This window comes from Cariama cristata, unplaced genomic scaffold, assembly GCF_000690535.1.
Source record: "Cariama cristata isolate BGI_N322 unplaced genomic scaffold, ASM69053v1 scaffold4100, whole genome shotgun sequence".
NCBI classification, from domain to species: domain Eukaryota; kingdom Metazoa; phylum Chordata; class Aves; order Cariamiformes; family Cariamidae; genus Cariama; species Cariama cristata.
In genome coordinates, this window is record NW_009596222.1 from 48271 (window position 1) to 71516 (window position 23246).

The 23246-nt window shown below is 39.9% G+C and overlaps 1 protein-coding gene across 1 annotated transcript in view; it reads left to right on the top strand.

The window, feature by feature from the left end:
• GPR158 (G protein-coupled receptor 158) overlaps positions 1-23246 on the top strand; it is a gene marked incomplete at its 5' end in the record, with an annotated part of 63748 nt that overhangs the window by 38719 nt on the left and 1783 nt on the right. The window contains 4 exons of the mRNA XM_009705017.1: positions 4147-4385; positions 16269-16407; positions 20634-20739; positions 22620-22766. Coding sequence (XP_009703319.1) covers positions 4147-4385; positions 16269-16407; positions 20634-20739; positions 22620-22766 — 631 coding nt within the window. The remainder of the gene's footprint in view (positions 1-4146; positions 4386-16268; positions 16408-20633; positions 20740-22619; positions 22767-23246) is intronic.

Genomic DNA, 23246 nt, shown 5'->3' on the forward strand with positions numbered 1-23246 from the left:
GGTCCCTGGCCTGCCCTTGGTCCGTGCTAGCCTGAATGGTCCCAAGCTGTTTCCCAGCATGGTCCAGGAGTTGGCACAGGCCATTGCAGTGGGCAGTTTGCATGCAGCTGCCCTCTGTTGGAGGGTAATAGTATGGATGCCCACTGTTCTGTGCCGGTTGGCATCAGTGCCAGGGACAACCCTGGGCATATTTAATTTCCTAGTATAGATGCAGCTCACCAGCTCCACTTTTTGCCTCCCTATGAGAAATCTCTCTCATTTGTTCAATAGCTAGTTCAACCCAACATATAAATATAGAACAGTGCGAAAAAGGGGGATGAAGCATTGTCTACCCAGAAGTCAGGACAGGGATTTGAATCGAGAACTCCCCAATTTTCTCATGAAGGATACCAGTCTTCAGACAGTACATGTTTGCTGAGGCAATTTGATCTCATATTGCAGCGTTTCAACTTTTTTATGGTGAACTTTGATAGTGCATGAGTCAAAGATACAAGAAGGAGAATGACCCTCAGCCTGGTGAGTAGGCATGCTCTTGGGAGGGGAAACTCCTGGGAACTTGTCTCTGCTTTGATACATGTTCAGTAATACATAGGAGATGAGAGGAGACAGAGCGTGTCGGCCAGTGTTGAGGTGGTGAGCAATGCAGGTTTGAATTCATATTGCAGCGGGAAGATGAGGGAATTGCAACTCTGAAGCTCATGTTCTGGTTGAGTACTTTTATTCCACAGCCTCTGGAAAGGAGATTTTCAACACTACAAATCTAACCCAGCTTTCCTTACAGCTTCTTAGAAAAAGAGTTTTTGAAAAAAGTGTAAAGGTTAGGTTACGTGTTGGTGTACATGTCCAAGGTAGAAATGATGGTGGACACTTATTTTTGTGAAAAAGAGGAGAAAAAAGAAATGTGGTTTGATCCAAATTGGAGTGGTTTTGACTGCTGTACTGCAAAATGTTATTTGTTTTACTGTGCTTAGATCAATAACGTAACAGCAGCCTACCCCTCTGCCTTAGAAAGTCAGATGTTAATGAGCTAGTACTGGAAAAATTGTAATGGGTCCTGCCTTGTTATGTCCAGAAAAGGTTCATATGTTGGCTTTGAGTAGAATCATGAAGAATTTACTTTGGAGAGCCAAAATACAAAGAAAAGAAAAGTTTCTAGTAGTTCTTAGTTGGTTTGTATGATTTCTGTAATTCTTAAACCTCCATAAACATATTGATGAGATTTTTCTCAAATGTCAAACTATAGTTGTGAATAAATGGTATTTTCCAGTTCACTACAAAAAGAATACCTTTTCCTTCCCTTCAGAGAAGCTAAGTGTTGATCAGCATTCACAACAGGGAGGAGGAAAGCCTTCACTTACTGATTTTTAGGGTTCTAAAAATGCGGATTTACCAGTGCTGCCCTGGAACAGCAGTGCTGCGGCTGAGCAATGCGGAGGGAAGTCGCCTGCCTTGCCTCTGTGGAGTTTTCTGTCTGTCCTGCCTGAAGTCTTTGTGAAGCTGCTTCCAACATAAAACACTTAGCATCTGTAAAGGGAGAGCTGAACATGTATCAAACATGGAAAGATCAAAAACTGTGACTCCCTGCGGAGTAGCTGTTGGGAGGGAAACAGCTGAATAATGTTGAACATACCTCAGATGTCTGACTTCACCTAATGCACACTATGAAGGTTGTGTTTGTAGTCAAATGGTGATTCATTTTTATGGATGTAGAAAAGTTTTTGTGCATCTACCTTAAAAGACACTGCTCTATTATTTGTTTGAGAGACAATGCAAGTTGCTTCTGCCTTCTGTTAGACAAATATAAGCATAAATATCGATCTGGACTGTCTCTTTTTTTTTTTTTTTTTTGCTGAAAAGGTGGGCCTGGCTGTGCAACGGCTTGTGAGGTGGCTTGGTGCTTGGTACACTGAAAAGACTTGAGAACTGACAAGAGCATTTAAAAACTCAGCTTTCTGAAAAAATTCAAATTCCCTAAACCTCAGTGATAATTTGTCCCTTCATGGATATCAAGAGTATTCACTGGACATGCTCATGCTCAGGAGTCAAGAAACACTATGGTTTTGAGGACAAAATCACTGAAACAGCTCACCTCTTCACTTTGAAAGGCTTCTCACCCCGATCTCTAAAACAGCCTTTAAACTTCAGCCTGTCTGCTTCTAAAGGTTTGGGTACATGAAAACTTCCATCATAGCCTTTCCTTACTGCCCAGCTTTGGTAGCTTGGCAGGGTCAAGGCAGGAGCACTGCAATGGCAGCCCTGCGGCCTCCCTTTTCTCATGGGAAAACACTAGCAGAAGGTTAGATGCTTCTGGCAGATCCTGTGCTGCAGGCAACACAAAGAGATACTCTGTGCTACGTGAAGAGTCAAACTACTCCCTCTCCCTGAGGCGATTTCCTCAAATATTGGTTGCCCTCATGCTCCCAGCGGGACCTTTTTCTGCTTTAACAGGTGGAGCTAAATCCAGTTGGCGGACAGTCACTAGCGGTGTTCCCCAGGGCTCAGTTTTGGGGCCGGTGCTGTTCAACATCTTTATAGATGATCTGAACATGGGGATTGAGGGCACCCTCAGTAAATTTGCAGATGACACCAAGTTAGGTGGGAGTGTTGATCTGCTGGAGGATAGGAAGGCTCTGCAGAGTGACCTGGACAAGCTGGATAGATGGACTGAGACCAACGGCATGAGGTTTAAGAAGAACAAGTGCCAGGTCCTGCACTTCGGCCACAAAAACCCCATGCAGCGTTACAGGCTGGAGGAAGAGTGGTTAGAAAGTAGTCAAGCGGAGAAAGACCTGGTTGACAGCTGGCTGAACATGAGCCAGCAGTGTGCCCAGGTGGCCAAGAAGGCTAATGGCATCCTGGCTTGTATCAGACACAGTGTGGCCAGCAGGACTAGGGAAGTGATCGCCCCTGCTCTGTGCTGGGCACTGGTGAGGCCACACCTCGAGTCCTATGTCCAGTTCTGGGCCCCTCACTACAAGACAGACATTGAGGTGCTGGAGCGTGTCCAGAGAAGGGCAACAGAGCTGGTGAAGGGTCTTGAGGGTAAGCCTTTTGAGGGGCGACTGAGGGAACTGGGGTTGTTTAGCCTGGAGAAGAGGAGGCTGAGGGGAGACCTTATCACTCTCTACAACTACCTGAAAGGAGGTTGGAGCGAGGTGGGGATTGGTCTTTTCTCCCAGGCAACCAGTGACAAGACAAGAGGGCATAGTCTCAAACTGCGCCAGGGGAAATTCAGGCTAGAAATGAGGAGGCATTTCTTCACAGAAAGGGTCGTTAGGCATTGGAATGGGCTGCCCAGGGAGGTGGTGGAGTCACCATCCCTGGAGGTGTTTAAGAAAAGACTGGACGTGGCACTTAGTGCAATGGTCTAGCTGACATGGTGGTGTTAGGGCAAAGGTAGGACTCGATGATACCAGAGGTCTCTTCCAGCCCGATTGACTCTGTGATTCTGTGATGGGTAAAAATGCAGGTGGTATTTCCTTGAACAGTTCTTATATTTTTAAAGTGAATGTTACATGTTCAGTGGGTGTTACATGGTATATATGCCTGACATATGATGTAGTTTTTTCTTGTGATGGTTCTGTCCCAGCTCGAAAAACACGTTGTTGCCTCTAAACAAGTCAGAAACCACTTCATTAGCAAAGTGCCTTCCACAGTTATTTCTACAAGGAGTAGGTTATTATCTCAGAAGCATCAAACTCAATGGGAAAAATATCCAATAAGTGCTAATGTTTTCTCTGGAAATAGCATGATTGGGGATGAGCAGAAAGACAGCATCAAAACAAAATGAAATCTCACACACGTGGTTGCTGTTTTATTGAGATGACCTTCCCCTTTCCAAAAACAGAAGTCTTCCACTGGGAGCTGGAAGGTACAAAACAGCTTGACAAGACAGCATGTGAATGCTAACATAAGCATAGCTAATATTTTATATTATTGCTGTGTAGCACTCTCTGGGCAGCAATCAGTTCCATTTAAATACAATGAATATGAAAGTAATAATGTTTCAAATTTCAATCTTGTGCATACTGTCAGGGGAAAGAATGTTGATAATCTTTTTTAATAATCTGATAGTACAATAAAATGAAAATCTAATTCCTGTGACACTAGTGCTCCTCTTAATTCTGCACTGTCTGAATTTTTCAGGGTTTTGAAGGTATTCCTATCCCGAACTGCTCAGCGTATTCCATACATGACAGGTGGGCGAGTGATGAGGATGCTGGCTGTTATTCTCCTGATAGTCTTTTGGTTTCTTGTTGGCTGGACTTCTGCAATAACCCAAAATTTGGAGAGAAACATTCCACTCATTGGCCAAGGGCAGACATCTGACCACCTGATCTTCAATATGTGCCTCATAGACCGCTGGGATTACATGATGGCTGTTGGTATGTTCATTTTCTTTCTACTCTTTAATTTCTAAAATAAAGCTTGGTTGCCTTTTCATTTTTCTTCTTTTAGAATATCTTAAAGTTTTATCAGACTGCCTAATATCATGTGAAATCTCCTAGGGAAATAAAATATCAGCGTATATGTTTTTTAAATGGGCTGAGAAGTAAAACATAATTAAAATATACTGAGACTTTCAAAGGTTTGTAACTGGGATTGTAGTAACAAAGTGATGGGTGCTCAAGAAATTCAGTCTCTGAAAGCAGAAGGTATCTAGCTCTTCTACACTATTAAAGTGAGAAATTGTGGCCAGATTAATGGAGGCTTTTTGCTTCTGTGCCACAGAACTGGGCAGATCTCTTGTGTGAGGAGGTAAAGAACTTGCAAGACCACTCGTTCATAACTTTACAGAAATTAGTATCAAAGTAAAGGGAATAGGAAATGCACATCAAATGTCCCAAGTTAATGTCATTGTTAGACGTGCTCTCAGTGCTTGGGTATGGCAGGAGCTAAAAAATTACACTCTGCAGAACTCTTATCAAGCAGAAAAATGACTCATTTTTGTATCCTCAATTTTGCAAGAAACAGTGGATTCCCCATGCCAGGGTTCGTTTATACAGTATAATGCACTTCCTCTCGATGGCTGTGCTTCTGCGCCTTCAGCCGTTGTTTCTAGTACAGCCCAGGCGTGCCACCCACTATCTCAGATACATCAGTGTTTTGAAATCTGAAATAAATTCTTACCTCTCTGCCCTTTCCCTGCTTCCCCCATGGACATCCCACTGACAGAGCTCTGCGGCTGAGGATTAGGGAGAGGTAATGGTGGCTCCTCCACATGAGTGCAGACGAGATGGATAGAAGCAGCCTGGGGCTATGAGGAGTGTTTTCTCTGAGAATGGTGTACAGAAAGCCAACATGTGGTAATGCACAGCAGTTTTAAAGGGCAAAACACTGCTGCCAGCTTCACCAAGGACTTTGCATGGCTCTAAGGTGCCCCTGTGCTCTACTCTTCGTTCCTTCATGTAAGATCTCAGAGGCAGTCAGTCACACTGGTACCCCATGTGTCAATATGCTCACTGGGAAACCACGTGGTGGGGAGTATAAAAGAGTATGTTTTGAAACGCTTCTCGATTTGGGTCCTTTTGGAGGGGTGTACTGATAAAACATAGCTATACTTTGCAGTAATGGAATAGAACTATTGCCAGAGATGTTGTAAAATTAATAACAAAAGAGAATTAAATGTGGAACATTTGATGATGTCATCTGTACTAACACATTTTGCATCAAAATTTTATGGCATTTCACAGCTAGTAATACAGTGTAGTTTTATTAAAACTTTGATAGTGGTGGTTGTTGCATAATGGCAAACAAATGTTTTTCTTCTCTGGATTTCATAGCTGTGGTAGTGTGGTGATTAACAACTGAGATCTTAATACCTAATTATGATCAATAGTCCTTTTTTGGTAAGAAAATGCATAAGTTGCTGTCTGCCTAGTGTTCGAAAAAACAAGGATCATTTTTTTAAGGTATATTTACATTTAGAGGGGGTTTTAATGTTTTTCAAAATACGTGCAAGGGCAGTAGAGGCAAAGCCAGCTCTTGAGCCTGAACAAAATTGGGCAGAATTTCTTATGTTCTGTCATTTTGCCTTCTTAACCAAACTACCTTATAAGCAGAGTTGTGTTTGTGCAAGTCTTCAGTAAACTATGCAGCCACATCTGTGGTACCAGGAGATGTACACCTGCAGGTCTGTACTAACTAGTGTGTGTATATATGGGGATGGGGGTATATATATGTGTGTATATGCACATCAAGATTTTTATTGTTAATAGCAGTCTGAAAAGCTTACAGCCAGTAGGAACTAGTTCCAAAATTAGATACTTCATCTCAGAGATATGTCAGGAGAAATACCCATAATGCAGAACCCCTTTTATTCCTATAATTGACTGGGAGCAGCGTTGCAAAAGATTCTACGTGATAAATTAATTGATAGATTAATCTATTTGATTTAAAATGCTAAAATAAAAATACTGGATAATAAATTATGAAAGGCTTGTTATTTCATTTAATTTAGTCAGGCACAGTATTTTATATTAAACTAGTGAGTGTTTTGGAATATATTCTGTCACCTGTAGCCCTTGCTGGAATACCTCCCTGTGTCACTTAGCTGTCAACACTTTACTGAAATGCAGAGAGGGAATTTTCAAGGTCGTAGATTAGTGAAGTGGGAATTAACAAGGCTCTGTTAGAAAGTTGTAATGAGATGAATCCTTTATGCTACCAGAGATTATTGGAGTTAGAATTTATGAAGCATTTTCCATACTAATCATGCTACTTAGACTCTATCTCTGGAGACTTTTATTGCAGTGAGTGTTTTATATTTACATTTCCATTAAGTTTAAGAGGATGTTCTCTGTGAGAGAAGTAGGGACTTAGACACAAAGGTTGTCACCATTTCTAGCATTGCCTCTGTACTCTGTGATACGCTGATGAGAAAAATTAGCATTCAGTAAATCATACTTTATCTACATAGCATAATGTGAGTTAGTACGCCTTTTCCTTGAGGTTGGATACTTGTGGGTAGCTTCTTTGTTACTTGTCTAGATTTTTGTATCTCCTTTGTGTTCATTTCTGCATCACTTTCAAGGTTGGGGCATCTGTCTCATTGACAAGCCATGGCATGGTTGACAATCTGAGATTTTAGAGAAAGACCTGAGAGCCTGAAAACGCTCACCCACAAAGCCTTTTTCTCATGGCCTGAATATATTCTATACCTCTACCTGTCACCGCCAGATTCCAAGTTAGAAAAAAACCGTAAGTGATAAACTTTTGGTGCCTAAGGCCTCACAGTGTCACAAATCAAACTATTATTCTTTATCCTGAGGGAAAAATCCTGTAAGTGAAAGAGGCACCAGTACAGGATTTAAAAGAACTTCCCAGAAACTGGAAAAAAAGGCAAATTAGTAAATTTAATGAATAAAGCCCTAGGCAGGAGAGAAAGCCAGGCAGAGAGGTAAACACGCATGCACAAACACAAATAAAAAGCAGAGGTGAAATCTTGGCAGGATGTTCCTGACTTCAGCAGGGCCAGGGTTTCACCCAGCATGGATAGGATTTGAACTGCAGTTTTTTTAAAATCCCCCTATGCATTCTGTGTGTTTTTCAATGTTTGATTTAAACCAGAAGCAAATGACAGGTACGAACTAAGCACAGGGAGGTATTTTTCCCCAGCACCTGTTTGATTCCCGGCTGGCAGGAGCTGTGATGCTTGGGCGCAGCTGGCCGGAGCTGCTGCCATAGCCCACTGATCACTGGGTCATGCTTTGGGGCTCTGGCATCAATAGGCCTCAAACATGGGGCTGCGTCATGGTTACTGCATGCCCTCAGCTAGGAAAAGGAACAAAGTGAGAATTTCAGACTGTTCCCAAAAGAACTCCCTCCCACTGTTCATTTGTTGACGTTTAGCATATATAATCTTTGCATCTGAAGAGGGCATGAGTTGCCAGGACGGGCTCTGACAGCTTGGGCATTAAGGCTGACTGTACAGTTTTGAGCTAGGGCATTGGAATACAGCTTTACGAGGCCCTTTATTAAATTTTTTACAGGCCCTCTGCTGCATTCAGTGAATGAGTGATTATTATTGCTTTTTGTTATCCCCATTTGATGTGGCCCTATGCCATATTCGGGGTGTGTTGTTCAGAGCATGCAATGAATAAAGAACTGTTCGTTTCCAAATGGGTATTTTTAAGCCGTGTTCTCCTTAGCATCAATGTACAAAGATTAAAGCCAAAATTGTCGACAGTAGCTGTCCGTTTTGAGTGTCTGTCTTGAGACATTTAGGGATGGGTTTTTCAGAGTACTGTTTATAGCCTCCTCTGTGTGGAAAGGACAACCAGGAGCACTTGTTAGAATTCAGCACTGATGAGGATCTGGCTTCAGTTCTCACATTAGATACTCAGAAAATGTATCATGTAAAAATAGTGATCATTTGTGAAAAGCTTACTGTAAGTGATAAGACCAGGGTTGTATAAAATATTTGCAGCAGAAATAGGAAAAGAATCCTGTTTTATGAAGGAGCCTTCAGCTCTGTCCCTTTCCTGCTTGTAACCCATTCCTCTGGCTACCATGTAGACCTTTTTCACAGTCTACCTCACCAACACTGTGTGTGGTTTATGTCCCTCATCTCTAGGATGTGGTAAATCTGGAAAAAGTACGGGGAAGAGCAACAAAGTTGATGAGTGGTGCTGGAACCCCCAAGTTGAGCAGTTTGGGTTGCATTACCCCCTGCAGTAACTGCTTTTTCTTGGTATCTGTTACATCAGAGGTGAAATCCTGTAGCCTTTATTTAGGCACTATTTCTATGAAGTATTTCTGCTAAGGAAACCATATTTGGGTTGCCTTAGCCACATGTTTATGTATTAGTAAATGCCATATTCAGATGCTTCTGCAAGCCACCCGCAGGAGGAGGTAGCTTTGGGAGAGGCTTGAAGATGCTCTGACTTCCTCTTGTCTTTGTACCACTCTTTTTCGAACCCACTTCTTGTACTGCTCCAAGTCTTTCCAGCCCTTCAAATACTTTGGATACCATTGGCATTTGCTTGCATCCTCTTCAAGATGTGAGAGAAAAGGTCCCACACTCGGCTTGCTTTCCTCTGCTGGTAGCAGATCTTTCTGATCCTGTTCTCCCTGTTTCATCCACATACAAGTGAAGAGGGTGATGGGGCACATGGAGACAGAAGAGTGGCCAGCTGACTTTAATAACAACAGTGGGCTATGGAAGGAATGAAGCAGGACCACACATGGGGGTAGAGGAAGGAGTAAAATGCATAGGTATAAGGGCCAAGAGAAGCGCAGAAATGAGGGGAGATCCTAGAGATTGTAGACCTGAGCGCTGGCATGTTTTGTGGAGTGAGACTCCTAAGCATGTTGCTCACACTCAGATCAGTGGATATGTCTCCATTGGCATCAGAAGCCATCTCTAGGTCACCCCCAAGCCATGGGGCCCACAGACCATGGGTCAGCATGTCCCTTGCGTTACTTTGAGTGGACCTGCAAGGCAGTCTTGTGGCTGTGTGTGGGATGGATTGTGCTGTGCTCCCCACCAGCCCATGGACCCTGCTTTTCTTTCTCAGCCTTGCACAGCCACAGGCCATGGAAGTTCTGGTAGAAAAAAAAGTCAGGATTTGGCACCATTAATTCTTTCTCCACACATAGGTCTATATTGCTGTGCCTAGCTAATTAAAATGATGCTGAGATATGATGAGAGGGACAAATAAACCTCTGGTAATGTATAATTTTCTAGGAATAACTCAACACTGAAGACTTGCACATGTAATCACAATTCATTGAAATATATGAAAATCCTTTCACTTGAAGAAAAAAAACTTCTCCTATGACATGGTGCAACTCTCCAGGTGGGAGATTGGATGCAGTGAGGCAGAAAGAGACTGTGCTGGCTGGCAACACAGGAGGAATCGAGGACACAATTTTTTTTGTATTTTAAAATGGTGCGTGCTTGGCTCCAGCTGGCATCCTTAGTGAATGAACGGATGGAAGAGCCATGCTTCCAGATCCATAGCTCACTTCATTTCAGTAAAGGGTATTTAAAATGTAGACATTAGTCTGATGAAATGAAGTGTGATGGAGAAGTAGATGAGTTGTTGTAGCTGTGTTATGGATGTAAGTAGAGTTGTAATCAGTAATTTATGTCTAAAACTTAAGGAAAAAATGGTGTAACTGTTGGAACAGTACTGTTTTGCCAACCATGCAAAGTTCAGAGTACCAAATGAATTTAGTCAAGTTGCAACTATAATGGGCTTTCCCTTATTAGTGTAAGGAAAGGACACAGAGCATGTCACCGTCTCTGGAGAGCACTGACCTGTTCTTAGCCTACAACGGTGCTTTTTAAGCAAACGAGTGTGGTGAGACATAGAACATCATACAGAGTCATGAAAATGGGCTTTAATCCTTCAAGGGTGTCTTCTTTTTGCAGGTAGCTTTTCAACTTTCAGCAGGTAGCTTACAGAGTGCAAGCAAGCACAGGGATGGGTATTCTGGTTCCAGGGAGCTCCTTTCAGCAGCTCTAACCCACACCCACCTCCAACAAGAGGCCAGCTTGAAGAAGCACAAGAGAAAGGCATTTCTGGCAGAGTAGAAGGGCTGAGAAGCAACCAGGAGGGCCTGAAATAACTCACTTTCCTTTCCTGACTATGGCAGGAAGGAAACTCACAGTTTAGGATTTAAGCTCATCGCAAATATGGGTAAATTTATTTCCGCTGTCATCTTGCAGTGACAGGGTGGCATTATCCCCATTTTACACAGCCAGAGTGGAGGCACAATAAGATTGGGGTTATACGGTCCATTTAATCTGGGTGCCCATTTTGCAATGCCTTTAGCTCAGTTACAGAGCTTAATCAAATCTATAGAAAACATGTTATGTATGGTCTCACTGACTACAAATAGCCCTGTGTACTTAGTTCTGCTGCAAATTGCAGCAAAAATGCCTAGGTTGGCACCCAAATAGCAAGAGAAATGCTCTCTGTGATCACCTCTGCAAAGTTTGCGTTGAGTGGGGACCTTTTTCATATGTACAGGAGCTTGAGGTACAGACAAAGTCAGAATTCAGTTATGCATTTGCACAAGACCACTTTTTTCCCCCTGCGGTCTTTTCTCTCATTCACTAGACATCTAAATGTCATTTGCAACAAATTACAGAGCTTTCTTCATTAGCCAGCCTTGATTTATCTCTGGAATTGCTCTGTCACACGCATTAGTTAACTGAAGATTATATATGCAAGGTACGGCTGCATATATGGTATTTTATTTTAGTGCTGTCCCATTCTTAGAGACAGCAAAACTGTAGAAGTAAGGATGAAGTATTTTCCTAAGGCCTCTAAGAAGAGTTGGTGTGTAAGCCATGTTAAAAAATGCAGCTTCATATTTCTTGGTTTTTCATGTTTCCTTATATGATCTTTGCTTTTCTGCATCTGTTTTTTCTTACCTCTCCTGAAGTCATGCCCTTGCTGCCCTCACTCCATTTGTCGTCTGTGAGTGTTCTCTTCCCGTACCCACTCACATGTAAGGAGGCCCTCGATGACTTTTCAAAATCTTGAAAGAGAGGAAAGTGACTTTGATCACTGCTTTCAGTTCATCATATCTTGCTCTGCAGTTCAGTGCAGTCAGGCAAAGTACAGGCATCTGCAGAGCAGGCAATGAGAAAGGATATGAATTAATGCGGGAATTTACTTGTGCTGGGGGCTGGACAGGCAGGAGCAAGTTGGTCTGCATTCACTGTGCTGGGCAAAGCATGATGCTGCTTGGCTAATGGACACTGAAAGAAAATGTCACAGGGACTGTCTCTGGACATTGCTTTGCCTTGTACTGGCTTTAAATAGGAAAGAATAGTTTGCAACACGGACAACTTCGTGTTTAGCAAAATCTAGTAAATATATTAACCCAGATCTTCTGAGGAAGTTTTATTAAGTCAGTAATACCAACCCTGAGACTGTCCTTTTCTACAGAGCAGATACAGATCACAAACTATGAACATATATCATTGTCCTACATTACCAGAAGATGCAGAATATGAGCAATGACCTAAACAAATCCCAAGTGAGCAGACATGGTGCACTCTTAGTTATAAAAGGTCGGTGGCATTGGGCATGAGTCTGGTCCAGCGTATTGGATGACCAATCTAATTGTCCCAAAATGCTTCATTTTCTAAAAACGTGATGGGCGTTGCAAACAAAAGGAACAATCATGTTTTTTAAACACCGAAGAATATAACTAAGTGAGATGATTAAATAGTGCAAAGACCAGATAAAAGGTTATGTGGATAAGAAATACATAGTGACTAGGAAGAGAGATATTTATAGATTATTGATTTGTGCACATGACATATTGAGGTCAAATTACGTTTTCATCTCTTACCTTCCATTCCTGTCTACATCCATTTATGCCTTTGAAGCAATTGTACCTTTTCTTACTCTCTTATCTATCAGAGATTTGCACCCAAAATCTGAGTACCTGGTTTGGACAGGTATAGAGTAGCTACTGCAAGTTTTTTCAGAGCTCTTTTATGCTTTATTTTTTTGACTTCACATTTTCTGTCCAGATAGCTGTTGACAGTTCTTCCCTAGGAATTTCTGACATTTTTCAGAAGGGGAAAAGAAGGTATTTCTTATTCTTGTGTTTAATATGTAAAATGAGCTAATTATAAGCCTTATGATAAATCGTATTTAAAGGAACAAGATCATGTGTTTTGAGCCTTCAGTTTGGTCTTGGCAGGTTTGCAATACGCTAAGATATTCCTTTAGTGGTCAGGAAGTCACTCTTCTACACCAGGTTTTTAGTGGAAAATTATTCAGCAAGCCAAATAGAAATTTCATATCACATCTCACAGATTTTAATCATTAAATATATTTGGTGCAAAACAGTCACTAGTGTGCCATAGACAGAACTAATAAGACCTCAGAGATGAGCGGTATATAAGAACCTTGCTGCATGGTGGCCAGATGTGCTCTGTTATCTATCTATCTATCTATCTATCTACCTATCTATCTATCATCTAATCTATTTGAAGTTAGTTATAGCTGTGTTTTTCATCATTGTAATAAATACATTAATATGTCACCTTATTTTATATTGAAAAAACAAAAAGGCCATATAGAAAAACAATACAGCAAAGTTTTACAACACCTTCAGATTTTTGTTGCAAATTGCACTAGTGGTCTATAGCTGATTATGTGAAATTGATTTCCCCCCTCAAGCACAGCTTCTACATCATACATTTAAGCTGTGTAATTAGTGGTTTAGATAATAAATTGGTTTTCTATCAGTCTGTTTTGTTTGTTATTGCTAATGAAATTATTGTAATGTTTGGCTTAGCAAGTTTAGGAGCTCTGTTATTTTACCTCGTGTTTTAAAAGCTATTCCATATTGTGTTGCATACCAGATGTCACACTAATTATTATCTGCAGAAAAAAGCCAACTCTGCTCATAATGTAGAGCTTTTATGAAAGCATTATGCATTAAATGGTGTGAACTACTGTTCTACTCCAGTATATTAATACTTTGAAATCTCCTCTTGTTGTCCTAGGAACTCTTGTAACTATGATTGTGAAACTGAAAACTGTGAAATTTTCAGAATTAATCAGATCTGGAGATCAAGTGCTACTTTCATTCCTACTTAGCCTAGCTCAGTGAAATTGGTTTTTATTATGGAGGTGTGGCTTTTTCACTTTCATTTGCTTTCTGAGATACTTGTATACAAAAAAAAAATAATTCTTGTAAATCTTCAAACTTAAAGCAGATTTTTTATTCTTCTGAAACTGAGCGAAATTTGGCCCACACTCTTTAGTTTAAGTAGGAATACCTTCAGCATATGGAGTTTTATACATGTTTTTTTTATCCCTTTAAAAGTCAAACTTTTTCAAACTCTCAGCCTCTGTTAGCACTTGTAACGGATCTTCTCAATCAGTAAGAGACTTTGGGCTCTTCTCACTTCAGCTGAGGAAAAGAAGAATGGATCATGTGTAGTTTTGTGGAGTATGCCTGATATTTCACAATTAGCTCATAGTTCTGCTGCCAGTGTTGTTTTTTACTGCAGGGGTACTTGGGATGAAAGGCAAAATTAGAGGAAAAAGGCTCTCTGGCATCTTCTGGGGAATGCATGCTGAACCATATTAATAAGAAGAGTTTCTATAGAAGACAGGACAGCAAGATATAGTGATTTGGCTTTAGCAACCTAATTCTAACCTTTTTCTCCTTTTCAATTTCTACTAAATCAATACAGAGCAATTAAAGCAATAAATTACAGTGCTTTGAAGAGCAATACATTTCAGTGCCATGATTCTGCATATGGAAGGCAAGTGTACTTAAAGAGAAAAACCAGAACTGCTAACATTTGTAGAGAAGCCTTTAATCTTATTTCATTGAAGCAAAATTTGTATTCCGCTTGCTCAGAGAAGACTTCAGGAGCAAGATGGTGTGGTATGTCATTCCTGTATAGGTGTTTTTAAGAAACCAGAGTAATAGATTTCACTGGTAGCATAGCTAATTACTGAGGAATGAATTGGAAGTAGCAGCCAGTTTGCCCAAGCAGTGAGTGTGTGGGGGATGTAGGAAAGACATACCTGTGTACATGCTTTTGTAGAGCTCAAAACCAGGCTGGGACACATAGTCTCAGAAGATGCATACCATGCTTTTTTCATTTTGACACTCAATAAGGTCCCAAGTCAAACTATTACTTAGTCAAAAGGTTTATTATTGTTGGAATTTTGGTGAGAAAGAACACAAAAATAGCAGCATGCATGGATTATGCCTTTTCAGGTGTTTGGTTTTATGTAACTGGTAAAACTGGCAGGTTTATGTAGGATATGGTCTAGTAAAAATGATAGTCTTAAGGTTAGGCCATCTATTTTTGATAAAGGTAAGAAACGTGTGAAGTGTTGTTCAGAGTTCAAACTAAACTCTTACCAGGGCATAGAGACATCTATGTAACTGAATTCATTTTCATTTTATCCAGACTTGTCTCATATTGATTTTAGCTGAGATTCATAGCAAAATTAGAAGTTTTTAAATACTATAACAATATAATATAGGTAATTTATATCAGTTATGGACTATGAAAAGTAGAGGAACCAGAGGACCTGTTCTCATGAGATATCCAGTGCAGATGTTTTATTTCAGTCTGTTGCTCATGGCAGGGTTCACAAGCATTTGCATCCTTATCCAAACCAGACCAGTAATGATTTGCTGATCACTACCATAGGGTGATGTCACTGATCACCAGTTCTAATTACAGTATAATAGCATGTATTGGCAAAAATATGTATGAAAAAGAACTGATTTTCTATTATACGACATTTGAGTGCAGTTTTTTTCTGCAAAAATTCAACAAAGCAGTGTATGAGTAACAACAGGATCACACTCAGTTTCTGAAGATGGTCTAGAGCAGTGCCAGCATTGCAGGGGTCTAACATGGAACTGCACATTGCTGGATAACACTCCAACGTGTCCAGCCATTGTCAACGCCAACTGCAAGGCAAGAGGAACAGGCACCAGCTCTACTCATAGCTAGATGGCAGAGTTGTAGGTTTTTTCTGGAAGGGGAGTTTTTTCAAGATGGATATGAAATAATTTCATTTGTATCAAAATCAAAATGATGTCACAGCACACTGTCCACTGGAAACTGAAATCAGACTACTGCTTGGTGCAGATGAGTTAGCTCTATCAGGATAATTTAAGATGATCCTGACCTTTTACTCCTTCTCCCTTCTTCCTTTACTTATTTTTCTCCAAAGAGAGAGAAACACATCATTTGTTATAATTACATTAGACCCTCAGAAATGACTCATCATATTATGGGCACCAGCAGAATTAACTGTCATGAACAGAGGAATTTTTTTTACCCAAAATATATTGTTGTATCTGAGTTATAAACCTTTGAAATGAAGCTATTGTCTTAAAAACCTTGTAGTCTAGTAGTAGCACTGGTATCTGCTTCTATAACAAGAACCAGAGCTACAAATAAAAATACTTGTCATTTTAAGTGATGTCAAACTTCTGTACTACCAGTTTGAAAAGCAAGACATTATTAGACATTGTCTAAAGTTTGTCAATTGAAAAAATGAAACACCTTGAATGCAAAGGTTCCTGATCTGGAAAAAAGAAGTGTGTAAAATCAAAACCAAATGTACCATGTACAGTGACAGTACCTGAAAGAGTTTGAATGCCTATGTGTGTACATATATACATGTATGAGCATATATTGTCTTTGCATAGATACTCACACATACAGAAGGTACTATAGTACTTCAAATTTCCTTCCTTTTTCATCTATAAAACTAATTGAAAATTATTTCTTTTTGTTCTTCTCACAGCTGAATTTTTATTCCTCCTGTGGGGTGTTTATCTCTGCTATGCAGTACGGACAGTCCCATCAGCATTTCATGAGCCACGTTATATGGCTGTTGCAGTTCACAATGAGCTCATTATCTCTGCTATATTCCATACAATTAGGCAAGTGATCTGTAGATCTAGTAATTAACTATTTATCTTTCAGGATTCATATGGTGCAACTTAAAATGGGTGAATGGGATAGGATGCATAATGGAACGTCTCATAAATATTTAATTCTGCAAATTAAGTGATTACTAAACTTAAAAGTGTTCCCATAGGATTCAAGAATATGTACAATCAACTTGTTAATTGTATAATTAGGGTTTTTTTCAGTATAGCTAGCTGATAAGTTCTTGGTTCAAAGTTCAGTATATACGATAAATTAGATATAGCAAAACTACCCTCTGTCTTCAGTCATCTACGTACTGCTCACTGGTTTGTATGCCTAGAAAAACAGCAGGTAAGAACATTGGTTTATATGAACTTTTCCTGGTGTGTAACAGGTTGGTGAGGCGCAGCTGTATGTTAAGATAATTGTACTGGTTTGTGCATGAAGCATAGTATTTTATATGCTGACATAAAAAAAAAAGTTATGCATATGATGGATGCTGTAACAGTAATACAAAGCATGCATTTCTTAGAAAGTTTATAATGAGCTCTACATTTCATAACTGTAAATTGTAGAGTAGTAACAAATAAATAAAGGTCTTTGCCAGAGCTACATGAGAATTACTATATATGCCTTTCCTACAGAGTACCCTGTAAAAATTAATTGGTCCTAGAAAATTCCAAATAGCAAGATAACATGAATTTCATCTCGTCCTGCAAGAGATTCTTATGATTTTCTTACGATATTCTCATGCCTTCCATTGCCTCCTGACAGACCTTATCTACTAAGAAATTTTTTTTTTTTTTTTACATTGCTCCATTGACAGTCTTCAAATACTCTTCTCTGTTCCCTGGTCTGTCTTGGAACTCACATTTCTCTCTGCCTTCTTGATATTTGCTTCCATGAGGCATAACTTTTTCTGAGTAAACATCAGCAAAGCAAATCTTTTATCTCCATTCCTTGCAGGTGCTCTTTCTCCTTATCATTGTTGTAAAGTTCACTGCACTTTTCAGGCTTGCAACTTTTTGTTTCCTTTACCTTCTCCTAACCCCGTATCTCAACATCCATACACTCTCAAAATCTTCTTTACTCCCTAACACAAATATCCGCAAAAATAATGTTTTAAATCTGTATTTGATGGAAGCATTTTTCTTTTCATTCCTGATAGATGTAAAATTCAGTTACAATACTTTTGAATGTATTATAACCAATATGACAGCTTCTCAGTCAAAATTTTCTCCCTTTAATTAATGTTCCTAAACCATATTTTAGGCCATGTTAGAAGATACAGTTCAGTGCATTAGAAGAGCTATTATGTGGGCTGCAAGTTTCTTTTAACAATAGGACAGGATGAAAGTAATCTTGGATTAAAGAGAGGGGAAAAGGGGAAAATGTGGCATTTTAATACATGTCTTATGAAGGTGACATAGAAGGATTAGGTCTTTCTGTTTATCCTATTGAGGATCCTGTTCCTTCAGCCTAAGGTCTGCTGATCTTGTTCTTCCTTCTTTTTAAAAAACTGTACATTTTGTATTGATTCTTTGCCCTCTGTCTGATACATGCTGGTTTGTTGAAGAAATATGTACTGTTTATGGATAGGAATGAATAAAATGCACTGGAAGTACATGAACCCTCCTGAGATTATGTCCATTTCTGTATAAAATCTTAACCCAGTCTCTTTGAAGTTCACATTTCCTTACTTTTCTTTTTTTTGCTTCATCTTCCCTGCCAAGTTTTGGATGTAACTGAAAGAGTGGAAATGTAAGACTCAGATTTATATGACATATCTGAGTTGTCATGAAGTTGAAAGCAGTGGAGCCTTGAAGGACACCTACTATTACAAGGCAGCCATCTAGTCTGAAAACTCCCGAAGCTCATATAAGATTGATGTGAGCACTAAATAAAACCTTGAACTGTTTGCATTTTGCTTTCCTTTAAAAGCATTATTCCCATTTCAGAAACAGAGGATGCTTGATTATCTTCAGCTCAGCATAGCATTAAATTCCTGCATTGCTCTTTCTCTTGTATTACTGAGAAAAAGAAAATTGATATGGAAAAAATCTCATTCAAATAGCAACTCCATCTCTGCTAGGTCTGAATGGCTACTGCAAATGTTATTTTGCTTTCAGGGGTATGGCGTGGATACCTTATTCAGTCAAAAGGTTTCATACATAAAACAAGCAAAAAGCCTTCACAGAATTTGAGGACTGGAGCTGTTAAGCGTTAGCCAAATCTGGTGGGCATCAGGACCTGGGAGCTTTCTCCCGTCTCTGTCTGATGGATGTGGCTGCTGCTCTTCCCATTTGCAGGCGTAGGGAGGCTGAGCACGTCCCCTGCGGTGCAGTCGCACGCAACAGATGGCTGGCCACATGGACCAGCGCAGGGCCAACACGTACAGCCTGGTCCTCTTCCTCCTCTGCAGCTGATCATCGTCACTAGTGAAACATGCACCCTGTGTAGGTTCACAAGCACGCTACACTCACAGGTCCTTCAAATATGAGCACAGTCCTTAAGGCAATCTAACATCCATCTTTGGGTTTGGGGCACTGTACCCAGTCATGGGCTGAGGCCTTGGGTCTTCCCAGATGCGGGTCTCCCACGTGCTGGCTGAAGTTTGCTCGTGAATTGCACATACACACATGTGTAGTGTAGAGAGTGTGATCAGGCAGACATTAGGAGAAGGATTTAATGAGAAGGTGGGAGTTACTGCAGTGATCAGGTACAGGGCTCAATCAATGACAACTTACTTACATGTCACTAGCCCCTTTTATGCCCCCTTCTTTCCATGCTTGTTCTTCTCCCATCTGCCTTAGCCCCTCTCTGTCTCTGTACTTGTCTTCTCCCAAATAAACAACCCAGCCCTCATTACTTTTTTCCTATTGGTCCCAGCATTGCTACATCTGTACTCAAATTTGGTATTTCTGATATCATTAGCTAGGTAATCACAGCCTTATATGCTGTTACTGATATGATTACCTCCATACCACTGACGTTGCAAGTTCTGCACCCCAAAGGTCCCCAGTGCTCCCTTCAGTTACCTGTGAAGTTTAATCATCTTTCAAATGACTCCCAATTAACCACCTGTGAAATCTTGCCATCCCTTACAGCACTGTCTGTATCTTTTGTTCACTTTTTGCTGTTATTTGTTATATACAGCAGTTTCTCATGTCATCTTCAATAGTTCTCGTGTTGTGTTCAGTTAGCTAAACCTCAGGCCTGAGCCTCCTCATATCCCTGCACACATCAACACCAACATCTCTGTAAGAAATAATAATGATATTTTATTGTGTTCATGAAACATTTACAAGGTATTAAACAAGAAATGATGACTGTATTATTATGGCATATAAGCCAGTGTTTCATGCCAGACTATTTCTGTTAACAAAAGCTTCTGTAAAATGTGCATCTGTGGACTGGGATAAGTTGCAAATGTCATTTCTATCTGAATGATTTTTGTAAACCTGAAAATTACAAGCCAGTGGTACATCCATTCATCCTTTGCATTGCTTACCATTTCTATCTTTGGGAGCTCACTAAAGCAAGTAAACCAAGCATGCTCCAGCTAGCTTTAACTGCACTGCTTGTTCTACCACTCTTTTAGAGAGCTCAGCAAGGAATTGCTTCGTTGGGGAGGTTCAGCCACTCATTTCCTAGCATTTGCAAGGTTCTTGGGCCCTGCAGTATTGAGCTGGGTGGTCCTGCATTCAAGACGATTTCTCTGCTCCCTGCTAAAATGCATTTCAGTTCAGTTCTCTCTTTAATGGCTTATCAGCTGCACTCTGTAGCTGCAATCTATGGACATCCTGTATTTATGAGGTGTACTGCAATTTATAGTACATGTGCTTACTTAACCTAAAATCATCCGTTCAGATCCTTAATGTGTGTAAGCTGCCATAACTTAGTTCAGGCCAAAGAAGCTGTGACAATATAAGACATCCAAAAAGACAACTAAATAGAGTGAGAAAGATGGAATAAGCAATATCATTTAAGGTCTGTTGTTTCTTTTTATGTTTTGTTTTGGCTTGTTTTGTTGGTTGGATTTTTTTCTGAGTTGTTTTGAAATTGTGGTATATAGGTAAGCATGTGGATGTAATTTTTAGTCTGTATGAAAGCAGTACAGAACAAAACCAGTTGTGTTTGGCCTTTCAATGAAAAGAAACCTCAGGAGCATTAAAAATGTTAAATGTAATGCACTGGAAAAAAGGCAGTGAATTGCAACCCTGAATTGTATTTTCAGATTCATTCTTGCTTCAAGACTTCAGTCTGACTGGATGCTGATGCTGTTCTTTGCACACACACACTTGACTGTGACAGTCACTGTTGGGCTACTTCTGATCCCTAAGGTATTTGAGTCTCCTGTTTCTTTTCTTTTGCCAAGACTGAGAAAGATAAATGTTGTCATGCAGAATCAATTCTGTGTTCTAACACATTTTCAAAGATTCTTTCTTTCAACTTTCAAAATTCCAGGAGTTTAAAGTACTTAAAATTTTCATGTGATTAATACAAGAAGGATAGAATCCTGCCTAACGATTCTTATTTCAGGTATTTGGGTGACCATGCTGCTGCCAGAGTTAGCTCAGGTCAGACAAAGAGTGCAGACAGGAGATAGAAAGACTGGGATGGACTGCTAAATAAAACTAGAATGAGGAGGTTGGACTAGCCACGAGATCGAGAGGTTGGGATTTAAACCGGGCAGTTGTTCCAGGCTGAAAAAGGAGAGACTTTTGCAAGTCAGAGACCGGGACGGACAGACACTGCATACCGGGAGGAGACGTGGCCCATGATACAGAGCCAGGAGCGGTGCTGGGTAAGAAGATGAGTGTGTATGGGACACAAGAACATGGAGGACGACAGGAGGCAGGGGAGAGAAGAGCAAGCGCTCCGAGCAGTGCAGCATGCCTCCCGTCAGGCGCAGGCAGCGAAGCGACAATATGTCAGTCTCACCCGGGGCAGGGGAACCGCCGGCAGCTCCACCTGTCTCTAGCACCAGTCCACAGGGTTTGAATGCAGCTTTCTGCTTAGACAGTACCCCAGCAAAGCAAATGGTTTTATAATGGCTTTTGAAATGACCAATAATATTAATCAAAAGGTCAAGAGTCAAAACGAACAGTAAAGGTGAAAGCTTCATATGAAGGAAGAACATTAAGTGGTTTAAGTTGATACAATTTTCAGGTTAATGAAGCTGCTGTTCCTATCTTTCTCCTATGTGTCAGAACAGGGTATGCTGATAACTGTCAAATATGCACACATTAGATAGTCATAACAAGGAGACACATTGGTGCACCCTTAATACTGTTATTACTTTTCTAGTCTTTAGCAATAGTTTTATTATTTTCTATTTTATATTCATATACTTTATTACATATCTTCAGATATGTTTTTCTAGAATAACCTAGAAAATTGGTTGACCTTTCTGAAGCTGACTCATAACTACTGATCAACATTTCCATTTTTAGCTTATTATCTGTGTAACGCTGCACAGACTTTACTTCCGGCACACCAAAGAATTCAGGGGATTAAGAGAAGATATACAAGGTTTAGTTCCATTCAAAAGTCCTGAGGCCAGATGACTACGTGGACAATAGTAACTATAGATGAGTGAATCAATATGAATAAAAAAATAGCTGACAACCTCTCTCCAACTCTTGATCTGAGCATTTGCTAAAACTTAGAAGAGAGAAATTAACTTGTTTCCTTTTTTGTTTCTTTCTTTCTTTTTTTCCCCCATTTTTTCTTTTCCACCTTATCTCTTCCTTTTCAGGGTTAGGATCTAAAATGGGAGAATTGCTTTCTGCAGGATTATTAAACTGTATGGAATATGAAATACAGTTTTATGGTTTTAGCAACCTAATTGGAAATACTGGCTGAAAGTCTATTTCCATGCTAGCTTAATTTAAATAGAATTTAAAGAACTTGAAATAAGCATCAAAATAAATGTTTTTTTTTCCTTATGCTAATCTCTAAGATTTATCAAGTTAAGCCATCATTAATAAGAGTTCCTTCCATACAATACTGATATTCTATAGGACACTACTTATGCCAATGATGTGATTCTGTGTGTGATTCTGTGATGCCTATAGCTAGTGTTTTGAGTTCAGAAAATCACATGAAATCCATAGAAGGATCATTGTTCCATAAAAACTGTTGATGTAAACTCTTACAGTGATGTTCAAGTAAACTTTTGCACTGATGGCAACATCTTTTTTATGAATACTTATTGCAGTTTTCACATTCAAGCAATAACCCAAGAGATGATATAGCTACAGAAGCTTATGAAGATGAGCTTGATATGGGTCGATCTGGATCCTATCTGAACAGCAGTATCAATTCAGCATGGAGTGAACATAGTTTGGATCCTGAAGATATTCGGGTATATATAAGTCATTTAAATAGCATTTAGTTTCAAGAGCAACACTTTTTCCTATGAGTAAACTCTGAATTGCATCCATTTGACTTTTTTTGGCAGGTATCAGCTGAAACAGGCCAGCTTAGGTCTCTCAGTGATTGTGGTATCAGGTCTTGTAAAATCTCATGGAAAATATTCACTAGTGTGAAGAGAAGCTGCACTACTAGTTGTAGTAAAAGTCATACTGGAGGCTAAAGAGGAGGAATCATCCACAGCAAGAGCTGTTCAACAGTTTACATAGGCTCTTTGAATTATCTTGAAGTGCAAACAGCATTTGGTGTCAGTCTGATTAGTCATTTGTATGTAACATATACATAACTATATATAACTATACAGATAAAATCTTAAAAACAGGTGATTAACAGAAAAAAATACTTTATTCTTATCTTACGTGATACAAGGGCTTTTGTTCCCAGAATAAAGAATAGCCATAGAGTTCAGCAG